Source organism: Oryzias latipes, chromosome 8 (assembly GCF_002234675.1).
Source record: "Oryzias latipes chromosome 8, ASM223467v1".
NCBI lineage: Eukaryota > Metazoa > Chordata > Actinopteri > Beloniformes > Adrianichthyidae > Oryzias > Oryzias latipes.
The window spans coordinates 22,577,086-22,604,802 of record NC_019866.2 but is presented as its reverse complement, the minus strand read 5'-3'; the positions used below and the strand labels follow the sequence as shown (position 1 = coordinate 22,604,802).

The window sequence follows — 27,717 nt, the reverse complement described above, 5'->3', positions numbered from 1 at the left end:
CACATAGAAAGATCCCTGCTGGGACTTGAACCTGGTGAGCGTGCTAACCACTGCCCCACACTGTGCAGCCCCTGTTAACCCTTGTGCTATCCTAGGCACTTTAACGTTGGGAGTTGGGTCATCTAGACCCACTAGACAGTGCGCTGAACCTTTTTTCTTCAATGATTTGTGATCTTCACTGGTGTCCATGGATTACATGAAATCTTTCCACCTTTGTCATGGTAGGGAGAACACGTCAATGTAAGGGTGGGGTCATCTAAGATAGCACAAAGGTTAAACATACCATAAAATTTTTTTTTTGAGTGTATAAACACTGGATTAGACGAGCGCTACTTGAACCTGAACTGAAAATTCCCATTGACCCAAATCATTTGGATTAGAGTGGAACCGAGTATACTTTTGATTCAGTGTGGGCGTGTCTGTGTGTCCAGAAAATGAAATTCTTCATTTTTTTGCCCATCTTTTCAAAAATTTAGCTCACAAAACGATGTAACTTTCTAAAAAAAAAAAAAAGAAAGAAACCGTTTTAGAAAAGCTCTGGGAAAATTCTCAGTTTCTTTAGGTTAATTCTTAGAAATTTGCCGAACAAAACATCCGTCCTCAGAGTCGCTGCACGTGGCATCACTGTGGATTCAGTCTCCAGCATTACGTTAGTGTAAAGAATGTGAGACAATGTTATAAATAAACTTCCAACATGAAACAGAAATCCAGGAAATTAGATTGTGGAATATTTTTGTCACACCAAAGCATGATTTCAAAATGTTTTTGATTTTATTTATGTTATTGTTGTTCAGGATTATAAAACTGTCTGTGAGGTGACACAGAGACCAGAAGCAAACAAACTGCAACTGTTTTCCCAGAATTCTTTAAAGATCTTTCTAAATACAGATGTAAGATCATTTCTTTTTGTTTCCGCCATAATTTGCATAACCTGCTGTGATTGTCAGTACTTGTTGCGCTCCGTCTATTTTTTGAAGAGGTGTTGCAGAACCCATTGGAGGCACAGACGCATGTTGGTGCCCGATTTCTGCAGAGCCTGAAGCCCTGTGAGGTTTCTGCACGGGACAGCAGAGGCCGCAGACGTCCTCCACCAAAGACAAAATCTCCAGGTCTGTGTGACGCTTCCGTCTGAGGAGGAGCACTTTTTGGCATTTTCAACATTCGTATTCTAATATAACTGACTATTTCCATTCATCTTTGTTGTTTCTGTTGAAACGAGACGTTTCATCTGGAGCAGGGGACCATGTAACACTGTTTTTTTACTTCCCCTTTAGTGTTTCTTGTGCGCATCACAGTCACACGACGTAAGGGGACAAATGGACTTCTGGGAATGTGAATGAAAAGGTAGAATAAAGTGACGGTCCTCTTTACCCATGTCTCTGAGCTCCTTATTTAACATATGAAAAGACGGCTACACTCACAAAAATCTGATTTTGACAAAAGGTTCTGAATTTCTTTGTTTTTAAAACCTGTCTGGAAATAAAGCTTCACCAAACGCTCCACATCTTTCATCTTCAAGCAAGGCTCCGTCAAACAGACAATTTGGTGTATTTTTCGTTAATTTATGACCTTATTCCCATAAACGTACGTGTTTTGAAGACATAAATTTACGCCTTTGTTCTCGTAATTTGAACAGTTATGACTTTTTTCTCGTAAAGTTAAGACTTAAAAGTCATAATTAAAAACATATTGTGTGTAAACTGGCCCTGAAACTGTCGTAGAATTGAAGGCAGTACACACCAGATGAAAAAAAAACACACAAAAAAGTTCAGGATTCCGCAACCTTCAACACTTCGGGTCGATTAGTCACTGACAGCAACCCAACAGGATCTGTAAAATCAGTTTTTACCTTTTAGAAAAAGAGACACTCATTTGTATTTATGTAATTGTTCCCAAACAAATCATAACATGAAGAGAAAACAGTATTATTTATTTAAAATACAAACGAGTTTATAACTTTTGACAGAGGTTCAACATGACTTTCTTTCAAAATAAGACACCCAGTGTCACATATCTTAATGCAGTCAATGTAGTATTGTAGTGTTTAAAAACACATAATTTAACAGTTTGTGGTGCAGCTCCGCCAGAAATGTGTGAATCTAATAAATTAAAATTAAACCTTTCTGTGGTCTTTTTAACCATAAGGTGCATTTAAAATTCTCGAATTTGTTCAAAAATATAAAATATGCCTTAAAATCTGGTGTGTTTTAATTCTGGTTGAGTATAAAAATGATTGTTTTGCGTACAGAAATCTGTCAAAGTGACTTTGTTTAGTGTGTGATGCTGTCCTTCAACTTTTTGTGAATGAGTTGAACTAAGTTTAAGTTAACTTACTGTACTCCATCTGTCTTTTATTACTCTACAGATACTTTTTAAAATTAAAAACGTTTTCATTTTTCTTTTTAACCAGAGAGCCAAAATGTTGGGACTCAAATAAGTACTTATGGTTCTGGAGGAGCAGGTTGCAGACCCCTGTTAGAGACAAAAATATAACAGACTGACTGGCTTAGAAACACTGATCCGCGACCACATTGTTTGTGAAATTTAGTGAATGAAAGAGATCAACAGCATTTCCACTCAGCAATCTGAGCAGTGTGAGTGAAGCCTGACAAACAGTTTTTTTTAAATTTTTTTTATTTCAGGGCAACAATTCAACTTCAAATTCAACAACTGGAGGCTTTTTCAGCTAAAAATCTACATATTTTATGTTCCATCAGTAAATCTGAATGCAGTTTGAGCTAACAGAGAAGAGGTGTCATGATCTCAAATCCGTGTATAATTCCAGGTTTGTGGATTAGACGGATAAAATGAAAATCCCTAAACCCTAATTTGGCTCTCGTGGTCAACTTTTTCCCTGAATTAGAGTAGAAAAGCTGAGTTTGAAGCTTTTAATGTCATAAAATTACAATCAGTGATTTAAAGCTTCTCTGGGAGCACGCACAGCCACATTCCCTCTGTCTCACACGTTCCAGACTCGAGAGACACGCAAACCAGAAGGGTCTTATAAACATCTCAGAGGGAGAAGAAGAGGCACGCACGTGGAATTCGGACTCTTTATTTGGGCATTATGGGAGAAAGGAAGAGCCCGAGCCGAGCAGAGCGGCGCTGGAGGTGATGTCTTGTGAAGGAGGAATCCCTCACACTAAAAATAACAGAGGGCAGTCAGATGTTTACCGTGAGGGTGGACTTCACCGTTTGCATTGACTGCGTGTGCGTCTGACACACAGGCCAGTGCACTAAAGTTTGAACCTAAAACTGTAAAGTGTGCGGTCCGTCTTCTCTGGGAATTTAAGGACTCCAGCTCGCAGGCAGAGGAGGAGATTTGTGTGGCTAAACAAACGCAGGAGGGCATTTCTTGCCGTCTGTCCCTCCACCCAACAGCCACTCTCCAGTGTGCGCTCCGACTCTGGCTATTTATGGTAGAAGGCCTCACAATCCAGCACAACTCCTGAGATGCACGGTGGGTTGAGTTCATGGTGTCTGAATTCTAACCATACAAATACAGTGGAAGAGGCAGTGCATTTGGAGGTATTAAGTCATTCATCAAAGTCTGGATGTAAGTGCAGCATACCGTCCTAAGACAGAATCCCCTTTAGGTTTGATGCAGAAAACCAGATAAAGAAGCAGGGATTTTCCCTCTATAGCCTTGGTTTTATTTCCTTAACTTATTTTTTCTGAAGCTACGTTCAAATCGCCCTCAGCAACGCACGTTCAAGTGGCCGCTTCCAATGAAACATCCATCTAAACGCATGTTTCGGGGCTTTTGTATTCAAAACTCTTGGATTCATGCGTAGCAACACAAGTTTCTACGACAATTCTCAGGCTCTTGGCCTCCGCCGGGCAGTGTTGACCATGGATGATGTATCCTATCTCTCGTCCTGGTTCATGTCGGATTGTCTGGGACAGCGTTGCTGGTGGTTGAAAAGGCCAATCCGGGACAGGCTTTCTTTGTCGCAGAAGTTGCAGCTGTGTGCATCGTGTTCGCTTCGCCTGACTTGAGCTGGGTGGTCAGGGTGCCCCTCCACTTTAGGCGGTCTGCTGCGAGGTCTTCCCAGGACTGCGTTTTTGTGTCGATGGCTGTCATGTCCCGCCCTGTGGTTCTCTTCCCAGGTGCCAGTTCCCCGTAGAGGATGTCCTTTGCGATTCCGTCCTCCATGCAGCGTACATGGCCAAGCCAACGCAGGCGACATTGTCGGAGCATGGTGTACGTGCTCGAGTCAGAACTTCAATGTTGGAGACTTTGTCTTGCCAGGTTATGCCCAGGCTCGGCACAGACCTTGTAGATGGAAAGCATTCAGTCTCCGCTCGTCTCACGTATGTGGTCCATGTCTCGCTAAATATAGTATCTAAAACATTGATGCACTGGGCCTCGCCAAAATTCCAACTGTGGCTGAGCCTGGTCGGGCCATGTTTACAACATTTCTTGTGGACCCCCTCTTTTCCTGGGTGCCCTCCTCCTGGGCGTGGGCAACTGGCCCCTGCCTTGCTCTCTCCTGGACCAACCGCGGGCCGGGTGGGTGGGTGCTTGGAGCGTGGGGCGGGTCTCCCTTGGGGGGTCCTGGCTCGTACCTGGGGTTGGGGTGGGGGGATGCCCAGAACTCCTGGGTGGTGGTGGGGTGCTCGTCTGGGGCTGTGGGCGCTCTTCTGGGGCGGGTCCCGCGTCGGGCCCTCCCGGCGTGGCGGGGGGGCTGCTCTCCTGGTTGGGCTGGAGCTGCACACTCTGTCCCCCCATGCCTTCCTGCTCTCTGGCTCTGGGGGCCCCGGTGGCGGTCCTGCTGGCCCAGGCCTGGGTGGCGGATGTGATCGTTCGGGGGGCGGCTGTTCCCGATCTGCTGCCTTGCGGGTGTTGGGGGGTTCTAGCTGCTGCAGCGGGGGTCTTGGTATTGGGATGGCTGGGCACTCTCCCTCCTCCTTTTTACATTCCACCATTCATTTTAGAAGAACATAAACTCACTGGAGCACAGGTGTTAGCTCACCTTTGCACTAATAGTTTGCGTGATTGAATGAAATATTTCACACTAGTTGGTTTAAATGCATAGATATGCGTGTGTGAACATTTTTTTTTATCGTGTACAAGTTGACATGGGAATATTTTTGGAGCCAATAGGTATGTTTATAACATTTGGGTGTGTGTGGACAGGCCCCGCCTTTATAGACCTGTATTACACCTGAACCTCACTGTAATGAGTATAGCTTCATGGTTTTACCACCCCCCTCTATAATCCCTCTCTCTTCTTCCCCTCTTTCCTTTTCCGTCCGGTCCAACACAAAAGATTTTCAAATATTATTAAAATAAATAAAGTTTGGCCTCGATTACAAAAGGGGTTTATTCAGACATACCTCTGGTTTGTCAGAAGATTCTTAACCCCTGTTGTTAAAGTAAAATATGTCCAACACAAGAGGCCTTCAGCTCTCATCTGATTGCCCAGCTGTTGGACAGGACAAGTTAAAAAACAAAAAACCATTGAATGTGCGTTTAAAGTTAAACCAGCTTGAACTTTGACCAGTCAGGGACTCAGATTTGACGGTAATGTATGGATGGCCCTTTTCATTCACAGATGTGCCATCCGTTTGAGAACAGATCATGAAGGAAGAATTAATATTTGCGGTTAGTGCCCAGATGGAACTATGGGACACCAAGTCTTTCATATGTCAGAATAGAGCTGTGAAAGAAAAAGCTTGGAGCAAGTTTCCCAAGATTTTCACCACTTTGACATTTTGCACCAAGCCTCTTCCAACTGTAGGTGGCATGGATGCTCTAGTAAACAGTAGAAAAAGAAAAAGAAGCCCCTCCCTGCTTCTCCAATGTGAAAACCACGGGCTAAACGGGCAAATCAGTCCCGGACCATCATTCTCCCACCACTGGGCTTGACAGTTGCTCATTTGCTGTGCGTTTCCAAGCTCAACAAAACTCTGCATTTGCTTGGTTTCTGACACACAGTCTGGCAGTCAACTAATACGTCTTTAGCAAAAAAACATGCTGGTACTTTCCCTGTCCTCCTGACAATCAGAAATGCACATTTGTCCTCCGTAGTGGTCATTTCTAAACTAGGAAATCTCCCAGACGTTGCATTATACTTAATGAATTCCTTTTAGAGGACATTTGGGGATTTTCAGTGATGTCAAATGTGAAGGGGTGGGACTCTGGGAATTATAGTTTTTGATGGATTTAATGAAAAATAATAGAAATGTGTTTTTATGGTGGTCAGAGAAAGAAAAATCCTACTCAATGTAATTAAAGGTCAAATTTTTTAAAAATCATTTTAAGGTGACAAATGAATAATGTTTAATGACCCGCACCCCTTTGCCTGACAGATCCGTCACAGACAGGTTTTAACCCTTGTGCTATCTTGACCCCACCAGACAGTGTAAGGTTTGATTTCAGCAGCTTGTAAAAAGGCCTCTGTTCACAGCTCCTGCAAAGTCTGGGACATGCTTCCCCTTCTTGATGTTTTGGTTTCTTCTGAGTCTGGGGGGGGGGGGGGGGGGGGGGGAATACAATCTCCACAAATTCCTCCTTTAAAAGAAACACAATGAGTTTTTTTTTGTGGTGGTGGGGGTTACAGAGGAGAAGTATGTCTCAAACATGCAGGTGGTGATTTTCAGCAGCAAATCTTTGCCATGACTCTGCTGTAGTAGCAGGAGGAAATATTCATTTAGCCTCTGCAATGTGACCATGTTTGGTAAAGCTCCTCCAGCGCGCTCCGACCGGGGCCCCCCTCCCCCCCCCCACCCCCCCCCACCGGCTGGTGCAGGCAGGAGATGGTTTCAATCAGAGCCTAACTTTAGCTCAGGCTCCAAATCTCCACAATCTCCTGGATTTACCCTTTTCATAACATATTGAATGTTTTAGTTAAACTTTCGGGTTTTGGTTGAATCTCATTTTATGTAGAGAGAAGAAGAAAAAAACCCTCATGGCGGGGGTGCCAGCTTCCAGGAGCTGGCCTCTTGCTGCAGCTGTCAAACTGATGAACGACTGGCTGATTCAGAACGCTGCTACTTCAGAGCATTACACCTCACAGGACAGGCAGCAAATAAGCAGATTTATGCCAAAACTGAACTTATAGAGGGTGCTGAATCAGCTCCTTTATGTAAATCATCCAATCGTTGAGAAAAAAACCCCAAAAAGGGGCAAAAACTCCAACATTATTTACAAGTCAGCTCCTAGGAATGGTAGGTTACCTCTGAACCTGGACCTTTGGTGTGTACAGTAAGAAGAAAATAGTTTTTTTTACAGACTGGGAGCACATGCTTGCAACAGCAGGTGGCGCAGTCGTTCTATCATATAGAATCATGAAAAATGACATTGTTACCAAAGTAAAATCTTTTGTTTTACAAGGACAATCCCTCCACAGACTTCTGGTCTGAGACGCTGTGAGGAAACTCACTGGAGCTTCTATCTAACCAGCAGGGTGAGCCGTGAATCAGCTGGAAAGATTTCCCATCCAATAAAACGGCCTCATCCATTTTGCAAAAGCGTCTGACAAAGACACAGCGCTGCAATAACAGCAGAGCAGACGATGGGCTGCTGCTGCAGGACTTTCTGCAGGAGCGCAGACGCCATTGGAAATGGCAGGGAGACAATTCCCGGGGTGATGATGCACGGCCACCAAGGATTGGGGGGGGGGGGTCGTGCTCTGAGGAGTGTCTGCTGGGCCTAAAAGTCTGCTGAAACAGATTTTCGTTATCCCCAAAGTTTGAAATGTTTTTCCACACGAGCAGCTGGACAGCAGGAAGACCTGCTTTTCCTCCACAGCTGTTCTGCTAGTCATCATGTTTAACCTTTTCCCCAAAGGCCTTGAAGTCTAAAACCATGATCAGTATCAGTGAAGTAGGGGGGGTTAAGGAAATTCTTGGGATTTGGACCATCAACCCTAAGGCTGAAAATGAATGTTGCAGAGCACTTAAAACGCTGAAAGTGTCTGTTCTATCGTCTTGTTTTCGCTCCTTTGCAGGTTTTTCCAGCAGCTGTTGTGCTTCTCTGACCTTTTCTGCAGAAACATCTCCACATTTATGCATTTTATTCCAAAGTCCATACGATTCTGTTTTCGCAGCTCCTAGCAACAGCATATGAACTCAACGGATAATCAGGTTTGAGGATCAGAACAATGAACTTTTAATTATAATCAATGACAAATTGTCATTCTCCAAAACTGTTATTTAAAAAAATCTTGTCAAGTATTTATACCACAACTAGAGTTTTTTCTATGACAAAAAAAAAAGAATTAAACAATAGTCAGGAATCAATTGTGTGTTATTATTAAAAATATTAAGGATTTTTCCTGTTTTTTATGAGTTCTTCAAATCTCCAAGACAAATATGTTTATGCAGCTGTTGTTATATATCGATAAGAACACTTGTACAGTTTTTTGGAGTAAAATATTTTAAAGATTTGAATCTGAAATACTTTTAAATAATCCCTTTTTAGAAGTTATAAAAATAACATAATGCCTTATGTTTTTGATAAAAAAGAACAGTACAATAAGATGAATTTCCACAAACTATGCTTAGATGAATGACTGTTACCTTTCAGGGTTAGAGTTGCTCTGCTGTTGGAGGCGTTTGCCCCCTAGTGGGGTCCACCGGGGGAAACTAGACAAAAAAAGATGTAAAGAAAAAAAAAGCAACAAATCAGAATGCTCTTTGTAAATAAAAAATATATATATATACGCTTTGACGAAGGTTCTCACTCATCCCGATGACGTCATGTTGAAGTGAAGTCATGGTAACAGCATTTAAACTCTTCGTCCATGTGGCTTCATCGTTTGCTCTTATTAGAGTCAAAAACTGTTCGGACCAAATTCTGCATTTTGGAATAAAATTTGATATTTATTCCAATTTTTCAGCAAAGCAAAAATGCCAAAAAGAGAAAAAATTAAAGACAAATTCTGAAGTCTTTTATGATGCTGGGCCGTCCCACAATCCTTGCTAAGCGGCTGGAAATCACATCAGAGATCAGCTTAATTTATGCAAAATGATTCATATGAGCCCAAATACGACAATAGAACGACTGTTCTACAACATCAAAATAATAGAAAACAAGCTGATTTTTTTCTTCAACTTTATTGAAGAACAATACTTTCAAGTAAGTCTGGGCTTTTGGGTCTACAGTTAGGTGATGGTTAGTTAGTAGTGGTCATTTTAGTCACCAGCAGTCTGAGTCGCACCTCCACCCGCCTCCCCCCGCCCTGGGGGTCAAGTATCGATCATGAAAACCTCCAGGAGGAGAGGAAGTTCCTCCTCACTCAGACGCTGGCTGAGGTCATTCATATCGTATCGTATACAATGAATCATTAAGTAATCAAAGGTTTATGAAGTAAAACATAAAACAAAAAATCAACTGATTCTGGGAGTAATTTGGAAAAAAACAACTTCAATAAATTTGGATGCAGCATTTTTATATGCATCATTACATGAGACACTACTGCACATATCTTTTAGACATATCTTTCCGTACATTATGTTGACTGATTTATTGAACTATGATCTCCCAATAGAAAGCATTTCAACAACTGTTCATTTACTGTGAGATTCCAGGAGAACCCGAATAAAACGCTCGGTTTGGGGGTCGAGGACAACCCTGTGCTTTGCGTTTTGTGCGCGAGACGAGGTCTCCGTCCCCCCCAAAAAGAAAACGGTTCATCTGGAGGAGCCGCAGCTCCTTTCACAGCTTGGATTCTTCAGATACACTGATTGCCATGCTCATCTTTTTTTTCTTTTCTTTCATAACTGAGAGAGAATTATAATGCCACTACATGTTTCCACAGCAACATTCAGAGAAATCGACACAAAGCAGCTTCACCCAACGGAGGACGGGCTGTGGGCTGGAATACTTGGCCGGTTAACTGCTGTGCAGGCAGAATAACTGAAAGAGCTGCGCCGCCGGAGGGTTTGGATCCGACTGTACGGCGTCCACCATATGTGTAAAGGCACGAGAAACCGTCGCCCCCCTCCCCGTGACAGACAGGAGAACAGGAGTGTGCTTTCCACTGAGAATCCTAAAAGCAGCAGACGCCGGGAGAGCTCGCTAAAGTCTTTCGGGAAGGGTTTTTGGGGTGCGATGCTCCGACGGGACGGGAGCAAAGTGCTTGGGAGGAGGCGCTTGCAAAAACAAAGCGAGAGCTGCTCCTCTGCGGAGCAGACTCTTAAAAACATGCAGAGAAAAGCCTCAAAAACACATCGAGGTCATGCTTCGATTAGGCTTCGGGGGAACATTCTGGAAGACCAAAACACTGTTAGATTATTGCAATTCATCCCTAGATGGCGTTTCGTCTACGTTTACGCTCTGGCATCACATCTCCTGTGGCTCTGTGGGGGATCCGGCAGAACTGCAGCGTGCAGGAGAGGAGGCGCATCAAACCGACGCGTGGAGGCAGGATTGGGGGGAGCGGCGAGGTGCTCCTTCTGCAACAGGCCACGCCGCGTTTTACTGTCAATAAAAGGGCACCGAAGACCAACGAAGCTCTGGAAAACACAGGCAGAGTTTGTGAGAACGTACCGGGATGAGACTTGGCTGCATGTTTGAAGGATACGCGTTTGTTTTCAGCGCACAGAAATGGGATACAGAGTCTCTGTAAGGCTGGGGGGGAGAGGTAGAATGAAAAGCTACGTTGCTGGACAACATAAAAACAGGTGATGGATCCTGAAACAACAGTCTGAGAGGAAGCGAACGTGTGCTTTTTCTGTCCTGCATGGACACTCACCGCGTCCTAAACATACAATCTAGGTTTTAAAAAGGTCTACAGGGGCTCGGCTGGTGACATAAATAGGCGCTACTTGTCAGAAAGAGGCCACAGCAGGTAATACTGAAGGAGAGGCATTGTGGTGCTTTTCTGCCGCTCTGAGGTTGGGTGGGTTGAGGACGGGAGCCCTGCAGGTTCACAAAGTTTTCAGACTCTCTGTAAGTCGCGCCTCCTCAGATGTGGACAGAGAAAGGAGGAGGAGGAGGAGGAGGAGGAAGTGGTGGTGGTCTTCCTGCTCCGCTCTTATTGCTTTCCTGTTTGTCACAGGCACTTCAGAGGAGTGGGCTGTGGTGATGACAGAGGAGCAGGGGTGATCGGGTAAAATGTTGCCGGGCAAAACAAAAACAAAAAAAAAACACCAAGAGCCGTCGCCTCCGTGGCGCCGCCGAAGAGGCTGCTGGTGCTGTAGTGAGTCACTCTCCTCCTCCGCTAGAGGGCTAAGAAACCTGAGAACTCCAAGCCAGCTTTTAGAGGGCCCTTCATCAGTCGGTGTGGTTGTTCACGTGTTTGCTGTCTGAAGAGGACTTTTTGTCCTCTACATGTTTGACTTTAGCCCCTCCCCTCCCCATTAGGACCTTGAAGCAGCCGCGAGCGATTTTATACATCCAGATGGTGTTCAGGACGTCCAGCGCGATGCAGGATGTGATCCAGGCTACCTGGGCTCCCAAACCCAGCCTCTCGAACTCTGGGGTGCCGAAGGTGGCAAAGACGCTGGCCCAGTAGGACGGCATCACGGCGATGCGGACAAGGAAGAACACCACCGCCATGGCGACGCCGTTGGAGACCACCATCCAGTGCGAGCGCGGGTACTTCAGGGCCTCAAAGAACCACCTGGACATGAGAGAACCCCGTGAGACGGGGCGAGGAAGAAGGGATCTGCGTGGAGCCGAAACTTCCTCACCTCTGGTTCACGAACGGCGTGGAAAGCTCCGAGATGAGGCGGAAGTTGGCGAAGTACGGAAGCACGCCGCGTGTCTGCAAGAAGCGGGGCACACACACACACACACACACACACACACACACACACACACACCGTCAGGCCAAAACGCAGAGACACGCTCAGGGACAATCCGCCACTCACCAAAACATATCCGTAAGCGTAGAGCGCCGCCAAGTGGTGGCAGACGAAAAAACCGTCCCCCATAGTTTTCCAGTTACACGCCAACAACACAAGATCTACGGGAAGAGAAACAGGACAAAAAGAAGAAGATAAAGACAGAAAAATCAGCTATTTCTGACTAATCTGAGGCAGAAACCAACTTTCACTTCAAAACTTTTATTTGAATATAATCTAGCAGGATCTAAAGTTGAAAATACTAAACTTAAAGTCGTTTACACAGCTGTCACATGGTTTTTAAAGCCATAGGATGGCAGCAAAGCCCTCATTGGATTTTCTTCAACACAGAACTACCCAGGAAAAGGAAGTTAGAGGAACGCGTGAAGCCAAAACCCCAAAAGCTGAACTTCAGAAGCGACCAAAGTTGACCAAACATTGAAAAGTGCACCTCTAAACCTGTCGGTTCAGAGCTTTTGTCTGTTCTCTTTAGCCAAATGTTTCTCCCTCTAAACAGATGTTCCATTACATGGAAGAATTTAAAAAATAGAGATCTAGAAAAAGTGAAGCAGTGTGATCACAAATCCAGGAAAATGAATGAGGAATTCCTCTTTTTTTATTGTTTTTTTGCACAGTAACAAAGGATTTTAAGAAGCTTTTTACGAGCTTTTAGCGAGCATTTACAGAAGGATTCATCATCCAGACAGCATCTAGGTTTAGTGAGAACTAAAATCCTTAATATTTCAAAAAGACAGACAGATTTTTTTGCTCTTTTTTTTAAATAAATTTTCTTGAGTATCAATGGCTCTGACTGGTATGTGAGTTTTATGGTAGATTATTGAAAAAGAATATTGGCGTTTTAGGCTTTGTCGGCAGCCTCATTTCAGCATCAAGCCACATTTGAGATGTATATTCTTAATTGGAGTTGTATTCGTGTCATTATATGGTTCCTTTAGTTGGGTGCAGGAGAATCAGGAGGGTTAAGAGTTTTCTGTGTGTTTGATCAGTTTTTATTTTTTGGAAGACACAGACTTTTGTTTTGCTTTTTTTTTTTTATAAGTCTGAGAGATGTTTTTATTCTGTAAATAAATTTGCATTACTTCAGTCTGAAAAGTACTTTATGAATAAAGTTTCATCTGATTAGCCTGAGAAAAAACAAGGTAAACAATGAATTGAAGTACTGGATAAAGTTTCACTTTTCTTTGTGAACATCCATCTGAGGTTCACAGACTTTCATGGGAACCTTATTTTCATTCAAAACTAAAGACACTGGAGAAAAAAACGGATGATTTATTCATTAGTTAGTGGAGCACATCTCCATTTTTTGTTTAATTAAAATAATGAAAAATAAAAACAGTTATTTTGTTTCCATCCAAGTTTTATTTTATGTGTTTGAGATAAATGTTTATTAACCATTTAGTCATTTAAGTAACACAATAAATAAAACTCATGAAGGCAATGTGAGGAATGTGGCTGTCTATGATTTGTTAAAGTGTGGTCGCACATTTATGGGAGATCTTCCAAATACACCACTTCTCTCATTTTTCACCGGAGTTTCTGGGTTTTCTGGCAGAAACGGTTCATTTTTTTAAACAGTAATTATGTTTTAATGATTAAAACCTTTCAAAAATGTGTGCAAAGATTCCGATGTCTATTCTAGGCGTCCTACACCCATTTCAAACTGTTTTTCCGTCTTTGACAGACATCAAAGTGTCAGAAACTCGTTCTTAAATAACAGAAGAAGCCAAAGATCTGCTCCTTTTACAGACATGTAAGCATCTCTGGTCAAGCTTTCGCCCAAAATCTTCTTCATTCATTGAAACTACCTGTAATGCTGAATGAAGAGGATCTGGAATTAAATTGATCATTTTTCTCTGAGTTGTCACAATACGTAGTGGAAAAACAAAGAGCTCAAAACATTTTTTCAGGAGAGAAATAAATGACTTTACGGGTAAAACAAATGTTTTAAGATGGTTTAGAATATTTAAGTATGAAAACTACAAACAAATGGATTTATAACATGAAAGACTTCCTGTTGGGCCCATTTTTGTTTGAGTTTGGATGCGGTTTTCATTTCCTTCAACATCTGAGAGATTAGCTTTGTAGACAGAGTCATTTCATCTTTATTTTTACTTCATCTTAAGGCGGAAATGTTTGCCTTTGTGTGAAGTTAATGGGTTACTTTATAGAAACCTGTCGAGTGACCTTTTCTTTACAGCTGCCGTCCTTAAACGCAGTGTGGTCATTTGAAGTACTTTCACTGTAAAGGTGGACCATAGTCTAATAATAAATGCTACAGATTTAGTTTTTTGTTGCTTTTTTTCCATAGATTTATTTAATACTTTACTGAATATAGAACAAATAGAGGTTGACGTGTTTTCTCTCATCCTGTCTTTAAGGTGAAGTGTTTTATTTCTGCAAATTGAACATTATTAAGTTCATAAATAAATAAAATACTCTGCAGTAACACATCAGTCAGACTTTAAGTTTGTGAAAAAACTCTGCAATTTCCAAGCTGCCTAACATTAAACTCTCTAATTCCTGGGATTTTTCTTTTATTGTTGATGAGACTCATCTTGTGTTTGTTCTTTAAAAAACAGCTCACTGGTTTGTTAGTCTTAAATGAACAAAGGCCAGAGGAAACCTTACCATAGACGAGGTAACCACAGGTTATGGCTACGTTAAGTTTGACAAGATTGGGGTCACCCCTGTGGAAAAGCAAAGAACAAAGTGTAAAGGTCATTGCAGTTGGGCTGAAACCCTATCGCCTTCAAAGCTACTCATTCACTGCGTGGCAGGAGTGAATCATCCGGTCCATGGCCAGAAGAGGACGCACTTCTGCAGACTTTGCAGCGACACGTTGGTGCACAGCAGACACACGGATCAGGTTTTAACCCTTGTGCTGTCTTGTGGGGTCCAGATGACCCCACTCTCAATGTTAACGTGCCTCCGAGGCACGTTAACATTGAGAGTGGGGTCATCTGGACCCCACAAGACAGCACAAGGGTTAAACAGCTCGTTTTAACACCTTTGCACCAAGTAAGTCTTTCAAAATGTTTGTAGACGTCTCAGTTCCCACGTGGACGGCTCGCTCTGGTGTCATAACAAACGGCGTTGGTAGCAAAAACAGGCACGGTGTTGCTTTTTGAGTAGAAACCTGATCCTAGATGTCGTGCGGCCAGATGAGAGGCGGGGTAGTCTGCGTCATGTGACCTCGCAGCACAAACAGGCACGCGGCCTCCAACTGCACACAACAAACACAGCCCACAGTGCGATCCTTGACCTGACATATAGTTCACTCTGACCTTACTCCAAACACTACAACCATGTCGGCTCACCAGAGCCCCCCCTTTGCCCACCAAATAACCCTTGACTTAGTGTCCTACATTGAAAATGTAGCAGTCCGGGAAAGAATTCAAGGACTTCCAGTGTTTGATTGGCATGAGGACACACAAAGCGCGTCACATTTACGACAGCAGGCGCGTCGGAACAGCAGCTTTATTGAAAGCTTTTTACAGCAGTTTCCCATCATTATTGATGCATTCGGCTCCCTTTTCCTCCGTGATGCCTCCCTCCCTCCCTCCTTTTGTCAACAGATCACCTGGATCGCTTTACCTCTGCACTGAGACCGCCATGCATCGAGCTCTGACAGCCTGAACCAAAAACTCTAAAGAAAAAAAAAAAAAACAGCATCCGGGTCCAGCTTCTGTGATATCACTAGCAGTCTGGAGTTTACCCTTGGAAGATACAGGCAGGGAGTGTCATGATAGCCTCGTCTCAAAGGCATGGTTATTAAACCAACAATGTTCTGCTGAGTGCATTCGATAAGGACGACTCAAACGCTCTTCTTTTGCCCCTTGAGGTCCTAAATTTGGAGTTTCAGATCCACTTTATTCATAGATATGCTGTGAAAGCAATCGCATCTTCTCCTGGGAAACAGACTCGTGTCAAACAATCAGTGGATTCTTTTTCTGCAGTGTGACACCGTGCCGCCCCACAGTCTGCATGCTCGCCCTGAAAAAAGCAGCATAAAGCAAACAAAAACAAGCATGTGCCTCTCTTCATGACCCAATTCCCATCAGCAGGTTTCCATGGTATTTACATTGAAAGGAAAGACAATAATTAGAGGCTGAGACTGTAAATTTTTGACTGAAGCTAGCTTGCTTTTCACACATCTATAAGAGCTTCAACTGATCCTGGAGTGACTACAGTCAAGAGATGACGAGGTCAAAGGGTTTCAGACGCTTTTCAACCTTTAACTGTTCCGTATTGTGCAACCTGAGCCTCAGTCATGAGGAGCTAATCCGGACATCCAGCAGAGGCGAGGCTGGTAGACGTGCCGTTTGATAACAGCGGCTTTTTGATAAGAGGCTCAGAGCAAACAGTGAGGCTTCAGCCGCTCCACGTCTGCAGCTGTAAGACAATCCGGCCGACGGCGCTCGCAACGGCTGCAGCGCTGCGAGGACGGGAGCGCGAGAGGATCGGGATCGGGGAGACGTTTACGGGGTCAAATCAGGATCAACTTAAAGTGAATGAAAAATCAGATCGGAAATAAAAAAAAAAAAAAATTTAATAATGAAAAATGCGTGGTGAGTTTGAGATAAAAAAAACAGTTTAAAACATAAAGGTAACAGATGTAAACTGTCAAGACATTTTGTTCCTTTAAGAAAAAATGTAAATTAAAAATAGATTTATTTTAAACTTAAAGAAATACTGATGACTTGAACAAAAAACTGTAAACTTCTGTTACCAAATGAAAAAAAGAAAAAAAAATCATGTTGAACATTTGATGTGAAGCAATATATAATTAATGAGTAACAGCTGTTTACTTCTCTACAGAAGTCTATAGGATTTTGCTTCCTGGAGCCAGCAGGAACTTCCTGTTTGGAATGCCAGGGGGGAGGGGTCACTCAGTCCAGTTCTCACATACAGTCAATGATGATTTAGGGTAATAGAGGTTATGATGCTGTCATTTCAGATGCAGAAGATTAAAAATGTAAATAAAAATAATAAATAAAAAAAAACAAAAATACAAAACAGCAGCTGCTACAAATAAATGTTCTTTGTTTTTCATTTGGTAAAAGTTTTAGATTTATATATTTTTTAATTTTTAATTTTCAGTATTTTTTTCAAGTTTACAATGTGCACTTTCAAGTTTTTTCTTTATTTTTAAATTTACAATTCATTGTAAGCTGATCCTGATTTGACCCCTTAGTCGTATAGCGATGCAAAGAAGTTTAGGATGGGGGGGATGAACAGCAGGCTCTACTTCCAAGACAATGGAAGCGAGGTGGGTTGCAGTGCATTGATTGGGCGGTCGGGGACAGCGACAGCTAGAAGAACTCACAAGGATTCATGGAGCTTTTGCAAAGAGTCCTCTAGAGGGACAAATAATGAAAAAAGTAGAAAAACCTACTGTCAAAAGAAATCCCTCTGATTTAGAATTGACTGGTTGAACGATGCACACTTTTCTCACTCTTTAGATCCACTCTACCCGTGTTTCAATGCTCTCTTCATGGATGCAAAAAGATCTTAACCTCCAACACCGACTGTCCTCCACCCTTCCCACCTCCAGTCTTCATCCTCTTATCAGTCTGCACACTCCCAGCGGAGCGTGAAGCTGCCAGTCAGGATCCAGCTTCACCCGCTCTTCCCTCTACCGCTTCTCTGTGGCGAGGCGTGTTACTATAACAACCACAGCTCTGCAGGAAGCTGGTACGCGGCAGAAAGCGTTCATGAAAACAGTCCAGGATGAGGAGGGAATCTATTCAACTTTTCTTTCTTTCATTCACAAGAAAAACCCAAAAGAGGTGTCTTGTTGCATTTTTCATTTCGTTGTGGTCTGGACCGACAGTCAACGTAAAGATGGGCTGAAGATCTGGAACGCATTTTTCATGTCCAGTCATGTCAGCGATCTAAAGACCAGTGACTAGATATCAACTTAATAAATCCATCAGTTTCTGCTCCAGACAGTTTGTGGCACAAACGACAAACTCAAGGCGAGATGCGACCCGGAATAAGGCCTGTGTGATAAGAGCGGACGTATGCGCACCGCTACAAATGGTAAACGCCGTCCACTTATGTAGCGCTTTTCTACCTTCTTTGAAGGCCCAAAGCGCCTTATAGTAACAGTCCCTTTCTCACACTGGTGGCGGCTCCGCTGCCAAACACTGGCGCCAACCTTCTATCAGATGCAAGGTCGGGTTCAGTGTCTTGCCCAAGGACTCTATGCCACATGGGCAGGCAAGGCGGGAATCGAACCCGTAGTCTTACGATTGGAGGTCGACCACCCCACCACTGCACCACGGCCGCCCAACTCCCACAATGCACTGCAAATGGGTTTGCGTGACGAGAAAACCTGTCAAAAAACTGCAAGAGGAAGCCCCTGCTTCATCTGAGAAGCTAAAAGTTAAAAAATAACTATATTTTCCTTCCCCATATTGTTGTTATTTTTTTCTACAAACCGCTTTATAATCTTTGTCAGTTCCAGGTTCAAGTATCAACTGCTCTGGATCACAAGAGGAAAACAGAGCTTTAATACAAACTTCATTTTTGTCCTTTTTTCAAGATATAGACACTTCTTTTTATTCTCAATTTCATTGTTTTGTTTTTCCTTTTATTAACCGGCAGGAAAGTTCAGATTAGGAATTATAATGGAAAGCTCTAGATAAAAAGTATAACCACCTGATTTTTAGGATTTATTTTAGAAGTAATGTTGCTATATATTTGAAAGGTTTCATTCATTTCAGCTGAATTCATGCATAAGGACATTCACAAGTTCTATAAATCATTGAACCAATCCAGACTTCAACTTGTTCAATTTTTCTTTCTTCTTTGATTTGAGCCTCCTGGTTTATGACTTCATGTTTTTTTTTAAATAATTAAACTGCTGATCCTTGAATAACATCTTCCTGTCCAGTCAGCATGTTTGTGCTTTTCTTACCAGACTGGGTTGGCGTTGACGGCGTCATCAAACCACAGGATGTATAAGCAGAAGAAGCCCACAATCAGGGCGTGTACAGTGGACACCAACCTGAGGACGAACAAACGACATCACGTTTCCACAGACTGACAGCTCATTACAAACAGTTAGTCGGATGCTGCTCCCTTTGAAAAGGAAGATGAACATCAGCCTTGAGGGTCAAAACTGTTATCATAGACCAAGATAGGATTTCTGAAGTCCAAAGGCTGCTCTTTCTTGTGCAATAATGACGGTTTCAGCTCTATCACTGGGCCGTCTCAGCAGCTCGCCTGATCACGGGCCAAAACCGCCTCCACAGAGCAGCCTTTGTGCACGTCTGGAGTGGCTTTCTATCAGCGAGTCGCAGAGGAAGTGTTGACAAAGGAGCAATAGGAGCACCGACTCTCTCTGACCGTCTGTTTGGGGCCATCATACCGACTCAATTCACAGGAACGAGACTCGATGGCCGTTCATTCTGAGCTGCTTTTTCTTTTAGCGCACTTTCACTGGGGGTTACATAAACACTCAGACGCCAAAAAGCAGCTGTTACGCAACAGAAGACCCGCAGACGTGAACTCTCTCCTTCACGTTCTCGGTTTCCTTGGTCAGTGCACTCCACTGGTTCTGTTATCAACGAGCACGCCTGCAGCTGCTGGACCGCCCGTCTGTGCGTTTGCAGCAGAATAAGACGAGGGAAGGGAGCTAACGGGGGCGGGGGGGGGGGGGGGGGGGTTACGCAACAGCAGATTGTTGCTCTTTAAACTTCACCCTGAGGTGGTTGCATGCAGTGGAGGGGCCATGCATCCCAGCAGTCACTGCTTTGAACTCCAACTTTGCTCGTCAGGTTTTAGATTTCAGAATCTCGATTCTTTAGAATAATTTAGTGATTCGTTTATTTCAGTCAACAGTTTGAGCTTATTTTACTCAGATGAGTTTAGCTCACAGAATGAGTGCCTTTCTCAGCACTTCTGCTATATTCTGTAAACCATTAAACATACGTTGGATAATCTCATTCAAATCAGTCTTCATTTTGATAAATCAAATTTATTCAATCAAATCTAGCAATTGTGTTAAAGGAACTTATTGCCCTTATTTTCTTGCAAAAACTCCTGTGTTCAGTATAACAATTCACAAGTTTTCTAATAAAAGTTCAACCATTAATTAGTTTCAATAAACAGCGAAAACTCATCTTTCCCTGTTTTACAATGAAACGTTCACAAACAAACATTGTGTATTTAATGAAATCATGGCGATGGTGGGAGTTTTTCCTTTGGGCAGTGCGGGCGGCCGCCCAGAGTGCAAACTTGTTGGGGGCGCACACCCTCCCCCCCTCCACACACACACACACAGTTTTTCTAGACTAAAGCCGCTCATTTCGGCGTAACGAGTCATCACATCTATGGCAACTACTGTCGGCAATGCCACAGATACGATGACTCAGAGCGACTTGGACCGATACCGGTCGCCCACTTTCATCATGGCAGCGCCCGTACCAGGAAGCAATGGCGAGGTAAGGCCGTTTCAATGGGTTACGTCAAGGCGGCAGAGGATGTGAACAGGTAAAAAGGAAAAGCGGGTAGAAAGGCGTGGGAGGAGCTTAGACTTATCACTTATGATTCCAGACCTCACAACAAAAGAACTGTTGCTTCCCAATCAATAAACAGTTTTCATTCATAAAATTAATACATTTTACTGGATTTACTGAATATTTTGAAAAGTGAAGATAAAAATTGGGAGTCTGCATCAAAAGTGAATTTGTTTTCATCATGTCACTCATCTTTACGCTGGTGTTTAACAGACCGAAAAGTCTATTCAAGCTTGTGGAAATGAACTAAAGATCAAAGGAAACATCAGGTATTGAGAAAGGACAGAAAAGAAGAGGAAGAAAAACACTCCAAGGATAAAAAAATGCAGGCGGTGTCCAAAATTTACACTTGCTAGGGCGCCAAATAAGACCAAATTTACTGTTCGAGGAGTAAAATTTGGAGCAACATTTGGCCAATGAAGGTTCGGACTTCATTAAACTAGTCTTGTCAATGATCTTATTGGTGGATTTCATCTAAGCTCTTCTGCCGTTCTCACATACAATCAATGCTTCAGATGCAATGCACACAATCGTTTGTCATAATTTGTTCAGTTTTATGTGACACTTAAGCACAAAAACAGAAGAATATGCGGCGGATATGACCGGTATTTCTTCATTTATAATTCGTGTCATGGTTGTAGTCGGCTCAAGAAAAAAAACCATTCGGCCTGCAACAACCGTTCGGGGTCCGTTGGTCCGATGACGTGTCAGATACTGATTGGTCTGGACAAATTACGATACTACCATAGAAGAAGATATCATGCGGTTGGTTGTAAACAAGCAGAGCTCCGACATGGAGCGAGATTATCTTCTAAACGTGCTTTTAGTGTTATGATTATTATTAAGTGCATTGCGGCTGAACGGATTGCGGTCCGAACCCTTCTCCAGGCCGCACACCATAACAAAGCAGCTTCCCTGCCTGCGAACACGAAGCTACGAGACTCCAGCTGCTCTGCTCAGAGACACGGTTCACTTGTGTGGGGCAGCAGGTTCATTCTTTTACTAGGTGGGTTGTGGCAAAATCTCTCTATAAACACTGCAAAGAATAATGTCAGAGACAACTTATGAGGGAAAATAACTTTAGGCTACAAAAGGAAACGTGAAATGACGATTTGTAGAGCCCGAGCAGATCTCGAAGCTACGTAGTTTGTCCAAGTGGGGCTACCGTAGTGTGACGTCATCCTCAGTCTAAAGGACCCCGAACGGTTATTGCAGGCTGAATGGTTCTGGTTTTGGTACCTACAACGGAACTGAAACATTTGGCAATTTTTACCAGAACCAGCTTTCGAAAAGAAAACAGAAACTGATTCGGGTTTAGTGTAAAATAACTTCCATGCTAGAGCCTTATTATGAATTCAACTACACAAGTATACTTTATGTGATTAATAAAGTAATGTAAAATAAATTACACATTTTGTTCTTATGTTTGTACGTATGCAGGCTGGGGAGGGACTTGGAAGGGGGGTGGGGGCCGCCGTCTGGTGTTTCGCCCAGGGCGTCAAACTAGCCAGGACCGCCTCTGCACGGCAATCATATTTCCAACCAACTTATTTATTAAAGACATATTTTTTAAGTATAAAAATTAAAAGACTGGTTGATTGTTTCAGAATTGACTTAATAAAGAGCCACTGAGTAAAAATCTGTTTTAAACTGTGGGTCTTTACACGTGAGCCAAACAGGAAGTGGCTCCAAGAAGCCAAATTTCCATAGACTTCTATAGAGAAATAAACTGCTGTCACTCGATTGGTCAGAAGAACCATTTATGCTCTGATACCTTTTTTCTAACATGTTCTTGATAATCCACATTTTTTCCACTGTATTTTTTCTTTATTCCGAGTTATAAACGGACCAATCAGATGCCTGAATAAAAGTATGTGGTCGAATGTTCAAGACGTTGGACAGCCTTCGGCAGAAATGGAACGGGTGTGGACTTCCAACAAGCTCACTCCTGAGCGGTGGGAGCGGTTGCCATAGAAACGATGACTAAAACCGACTCGGAACGGTCAACGTTTGGCTCCAACATGACGGCGACCGTATCATAAAAAAAATAAAATACAAAAAAAAGCGACTGAACTGATTGTTTTAGCCGGAGGTGGAAGTAAACCGTTTTCTATGGGTGACATCACAATCGCTTGGTCCAGCTCTCATTTACAGTCAATGATCCTTACCCACAGTGGAAGCTTGATTCACAGTTTGTATGAGTTAGACTGTCTATTTAATGATTATAAATAGGGAATGGAACAGATGTGAGGCTTGGAATAAAGAAAAATATAATGAAAAAAATTAAGATTATCAAGAATAATAGCCGTTTCCTTCTCTATAGATGTCTATGGGATTTCTGCCCCTAGGAGCCAGCAGGTACTTCCTGTTTAGAACGCCGGGAGGAGGGGGGGGGGTCACTTGGTCTTGCTCTCGCATACAATCCGTGGTTGAAAACAAAGAGTTGGCCCGCTCAAACCACCAAGACGAGACCATCCATCAGACGGTTGAGAGAGGCTTCGTGTCACACACCTGGAGTTCCACTCGGTCAGCTTGGGTGGAGGGAGCCGTCTGCAATCTGGAGTGATGGTGGAGGCGAGCCGCGGGCTGACCACCGAGAAGAGAAGCTGGAACCCCACGAAGCTGCCAGCCACCACGGTCAACTCTCTGGTCTCCATCCCTCACCTGAACACGACAGAGGGGAGTCGGGGACGGCGGGGGTAGGGGGCAGGAAGACACACACACATGGACAGGTTGAGTTGAAGCCTGCCAGTCATCCTGGGCAGCGGCAGGAGAGGAGAAACGGATGTGGCAGGAGGGTGGTGGGAGGGTGAAGCTGCAGCTTGGGAGGTTCATCTAGTCAGCAAAGCAAAACCAGGGAGGAGAAAAAAAGAGGAAACAAAACACAAGCGGGGAACAGGAGCTGTCTGACACGGGAGCTGCGGCACAGTAAGGAGGAGGAGGAGAAGATGAAAGGAGACGCAGTAAAGGAAGGAAAAAAAATGGCAGAAACAGAAAATTAATGTGTCTGAACACGCGGGGCGGCACTGCATTTTAATTTAGAACAAAAGGCTTCCATTATGCAGGGTTTGCAAGAGGATTACAACAAAAAAAGAAAAGGAAACAAAAGCTTCGGCTAAGAAGTAAAAGAGGATTTTTGCGATGAAGCAACGAGTTGAGCTCATAAGACAAAACACGACAAGCTTCTTATTCCTCAGTGTAAATCCACGGTGTGTTATAGCTGTGTGGTGTTTTTCTTCCATAGTTAAAAGAGTGAGCCTGAAGAAACAACCAAAACACACAAATGAGTGGGCTATTGTGGGGTCTCAGAAAAAAACACACAAAACAAAGCAGATTAAAAATAAGTCATTAGTGGAGCTTCTATGTTGTTGCCACACCATAACAATCCTCTGATTGGATCACTCAGCTTCCTCTGGTGTCCAAATCCAGAGAAAAAAACAACAACTTGTGTTTCTGAACGACTACAAAAACACTAAAGGAGTGTGCGTAGACCAGGAAATGTTGGCGATTCCATAAAGCACCCGGTCTGACAGGATATCAACATGATCCTGTGCCAGCAGCAGAGTGGATTCCTATTGGATCCTTCAGCACTGATTAAATTGCAGCAGTGAAGCAAGTTATGCAGAAGTTATTCATAGCCGCCGAATGAGGAGAATAAGATTGCAGCGGCGACACAAAGCAGAGATCATAGCAATGCAATCCAAGTGGCTTGAAAGGAGGAAGGACTTGGTGTAAACACAACGTGTCTGCGTGGCGTTTGCTTGGAAAATATATCACGACAGACCAGAAACAGCTTTCAGGAGGATTTGTGGGATGCACCTCCTGATCTTCAGCTCATGACCCAGGGAGGGGAGCCGTGCACACTCCCCGGGCTGATCAGATGCAGCAAAGCGCCTGAATAATTCATTGGCATTCTTCACCTGGCAGGCTGCTCCCTGCGGGCCCCCATGGGGGAGGAGGAGGAGGAAGAGGAGGAGGAGGAGCCCAGGAGCCTCCTTCCTCACTGCGGCTCCCAGAAACTCTTGACCTTGTTCCACGGAAGCATCCTGCAGCTGTCAGCAAACCCTGACCCCCTCCCTGTGACATATCGACCAAACATAAATAATGGCGGTTCAAAGCCCCCCCCTCCCTATATGCTCAATGGGAAATGTACAGCGGCTCCTGCAAACCGCAGTGCAACACCAGAGCAGCGGCTTGGAGTCGCAGCATCCCCGGCATGAATGCTGATGGATGGATGGAACAATGCAGCTGGAGGGGGGGGGGGGGGGGGGTATGTGATAAATCCAGTTTGCTGGAGCAGGTTGACCGGTCCACACGGGCAGGTGTTCGCCGACTTTACAGAGGAGCAAAGTTCCGCTCCGCCGCGGACGGTTTTGCTGCTAAGCCGCAGAAAAGTGACACAAAGCGCGGAGAAAATTCGGGGGGCGAGCCCCTTCGAGTCGTCGTTGTGTGGCGGTTAAAAAGAAGGGGGGGGGGGGGGGGGGGGGCAAGCGGCGTCGGTTTACCTGCCCGTCCGCGCGTCGCACAGGTTGTCGGTGAAAGTCCCGTTCGGTGGGCTTCTACTCCTCCACTTTCTTTAAAGTTGACGTTAACTAGCAAGTCGGCTAAAGCGCCGCCGCAGCCCGCTGGCTCTCCCAGCGAGACCCCGCAGCGGCGGACCGGGGAAAACAGGCTCCTCCGCGGCTACGCAGACAAAGCCCCGCTCGAGCAGGCATCACAAGCCGCGCGGACGGCGGCTCTCCTTACGGCCTCGCGCCCAAGCTGCCATGAGTTTCTCCGCCGCGAGACGGTCCAAAAAGTTTTTTCTTTTTTTTCCCCCTTACTCGTTTTATTTTGGCAGTGACACTCGGGGAATGAGCGGTGACGTCGGCACGCACCCACCCGCCTGCCCACGCCCCCCTGCAAACGGGCTACGCCCACGGGGAACAAAGGCCAGCCTTCAAGTGAGGGGGTGAGACGGAAATGAGGAGCTCAGGGGCTGAGACGGAAAAGAGGAGCTCAGGGGGTGAGACGGAAATGAGGAGCTCAGGGGTGAGACATAAATGGGGAGCTCAGGGGTGAGACAGAACTTAGGAGTTTAGGGGTGAGCCAGAAATGAGGAGCTAAGGGGGTGAGACAGAACTTAGGAGTTTAGGGGTGAGACAGAACTTAGGAGTTTAGGGGTGAGACAGAAATGAGGAGCTAAGGGGGTGAGACAGAAATGAGGAGCTCAGGGGGTGAGACAGAAATGAGGAGCTTAGGGGGTGAGACAGAAATGAGGAGGTCAGGGGGTGAGAGAGAAATGAGGAGCTTAGGGGGTGAGACAGAAATGAGGAGGTCAGGGGGTGAGACAGAAATGAGGAGCTCAGGGGGTGAGACAGAAATGAGGAGCTTAGGGGGTGAGACAGAAATGAGGAGGTCAGGGGGTGAGACAGAAATGAGGAGCTAAGGGGGTGAGACAGAAATGAGGAGCTCAGGGGGTGAGACAGAAATGAGGAGCTTAGGGGGTGAGACAGAAATGAGGAGGTCAGGGGGTGAGACAGAAATGAGGAGCTTAGGGGTGAGACAGAAAGGACCTCAGAGTCTGTCCAAGTTCTAAACTGTTGATTACAAATCAGTACTGTTGATCAGTTTTTTTGTTTTTCAGACAGAAATTCTTTTATATATTTAATATATTTAATATTTATATTTAATACATATTTTCATTTAATCCCAACCTCCATTTGGCCTTTCCTTTAAGAGACTCACTCCGATGAAAATTCCGTTTTTAACTTGTTCCTGTGGCACTTTTTTCTGATTATGGTTATAACGACGTATATAAAGAAAATTAAGATTAAACTTACATCTCAGAGTATTTTCTTTAAATCTTTGTAAAACTTGTCGGTGTGACAGAAGCTACAGCGCTCCGCTCCACTCTGATGCATCCACTTGGAGACAAACGTATCCAAGTACGTCTTTGTGTTCCTTCTATGAGCTCAAAACTGTACGGCTCCAGTATTGGTTGCACTGTGAATGTTAGGTTGTGGTTGTGAGTAGGGTTGTGCCGATGGACGATATCATCGTCCATCGTGATGGGTGACTGACATCCCGATGGAGAGACCACCATCGTGATGCCACGCCCCCGCCACGTTGCGCGTCGACACCATAAGCCGCGGTTACATGTACAAAATATCTTGATGGGATCAATGGTCGGATTAGAATCCAACCGTGTAGATGGGCCCAGAAAAATGTTTTCAGAATATAAAAACGTTCACTAAGGTCACAATTTCGGTCGGAATAAATCATTCGCACATGAGCAGTATTCGCACTTGCGCAGTTTGAAAACCGGAAGGGGATACAACTTCCGCCGAGCGGCTTTTTTTCCAAACTTTATTGAATGTATCAATTCAATACAAAACGATAACAGCACCGAGCGGCTATATATATTGACATGTCAGCTCGGTAAAATACGAGATGATCTTCTAAACGTGCTTTTAATAATGTTACGGTTATTATAAAACACCTGTTCGCTCATCATTTGAATTTTAATCCGTGTGGTCAGTGCTTTTTCTGAACGAAGCCAGGATTAGCAGTATGCTAACACGGGCTAACAACATTAGCTTTGGGTGGCGCTGCACGTAAACGTGTAAGAATAACATCAGCCTTTATTTAGTCGGGACACGACTGGAAACACAAATCCGCGTGATTGTTTGAATGTTTTCTAAGGACTGAGCGACATTTCTGCTTTGATGCTCAAACCGCTGTGTGTGCTGACGATCCGAGCTGTGCTCAGACACACACATTTAGACCCGGTTCTGAGTTCGGTTGCTTGTACCCCTAGAGCTGCGGGACGGATCGCAGTCTTAATTCTCCCACACATACCGCTCATGTACCCCCTCCCCCCCCTTCCCATCAAACACAAAGCTTTAAGTCCGCGCTCCGCCGGTCCACTTCACTAATTAAGTGCGGGAGCGACTACACTAATTTTCTATCTTGCTTGTTACTTTTTCTGTTAAAGTCACTTCCCTCAGTTTATACTGGATCATCGCGGATTAACCATTAGCTGGGAAATAAAATGAAAAAAGCAAAATAACGAATAGCAGTTATATAAGAACGAAAAATGTAAAAATACCCCCCCGACGATGTCATCGTCCATCCCGATGGTTGACAGCAAACATCGTCAACGGCCAAATTAGGGGACATCGCCCAACCCTAGTTGTGAGGGACTGCAAGCTAGCAGACAGCACGTAAACAGAGAGCTCTCAGCTATGGGTGACGGGAATGGGGGGGTGGGGTTGCTCCACGCCAGCAATTTAGAGGTGAATTTCTAATGAACCACTGCCACTCTGCGGAAACTACGTCCTGGGAAATGATACAGGTTTTTTTTTAAATTTTGGCTAAAAAATGCATGATACAA

The 27,717-nt window shown here is 44.2% G+C and overlaps 1 protein-coding gene across 2 annotated transcripts; it reads right to left on the bottom strand.

Moving 5' to 3' along the window:
- Positions 1 to 9,044: 9,044 nt before the first annotated feature.
- LOC101162842 (transmembrane protein 56-B) lies at positions 9,045 to 25,219 on the bottom strand. 2 transcript variants are annotated; one of them, XM_023957758.1, is made up of 7 exons: positions 24,848 to 25,219; positions 22,854 to 23,006; positions 18,740 to 18,829; positions 14,446 to 14,504; positions 11,824 to 11,918; positions 11,644 to 11,717; positions 9,045 to 11,573 (listed from the first exon to the last, which is right to left on the bottom strand). In XM_023957758.1, exons 2-7 carry the CDS (start codon positions 22,997 to 22,999, stop codon positions 11,225 to 11,227), a joined length of 813 nt encoding a protein of 270 aa, XP_023813526.1. In that variant the 5' UTR covers positions 23,000 to 23,006; positions 24,848 to 25,219; the 3' UTR covers positions 9,045 to 11,224. The 2 variants fall into 2 exon arrangements, with proteins under 2 accessions (XP_023813526.1, XP_004072035.1); XM_004071987.4 differs by lacking the exon at positions 24,848 to 25,219 and adding an exon at positions 24,263 to 24,419.
- Between the last annotated feature and the right edge of the window lie 2,498 nt (positions 25,220 to 27,717).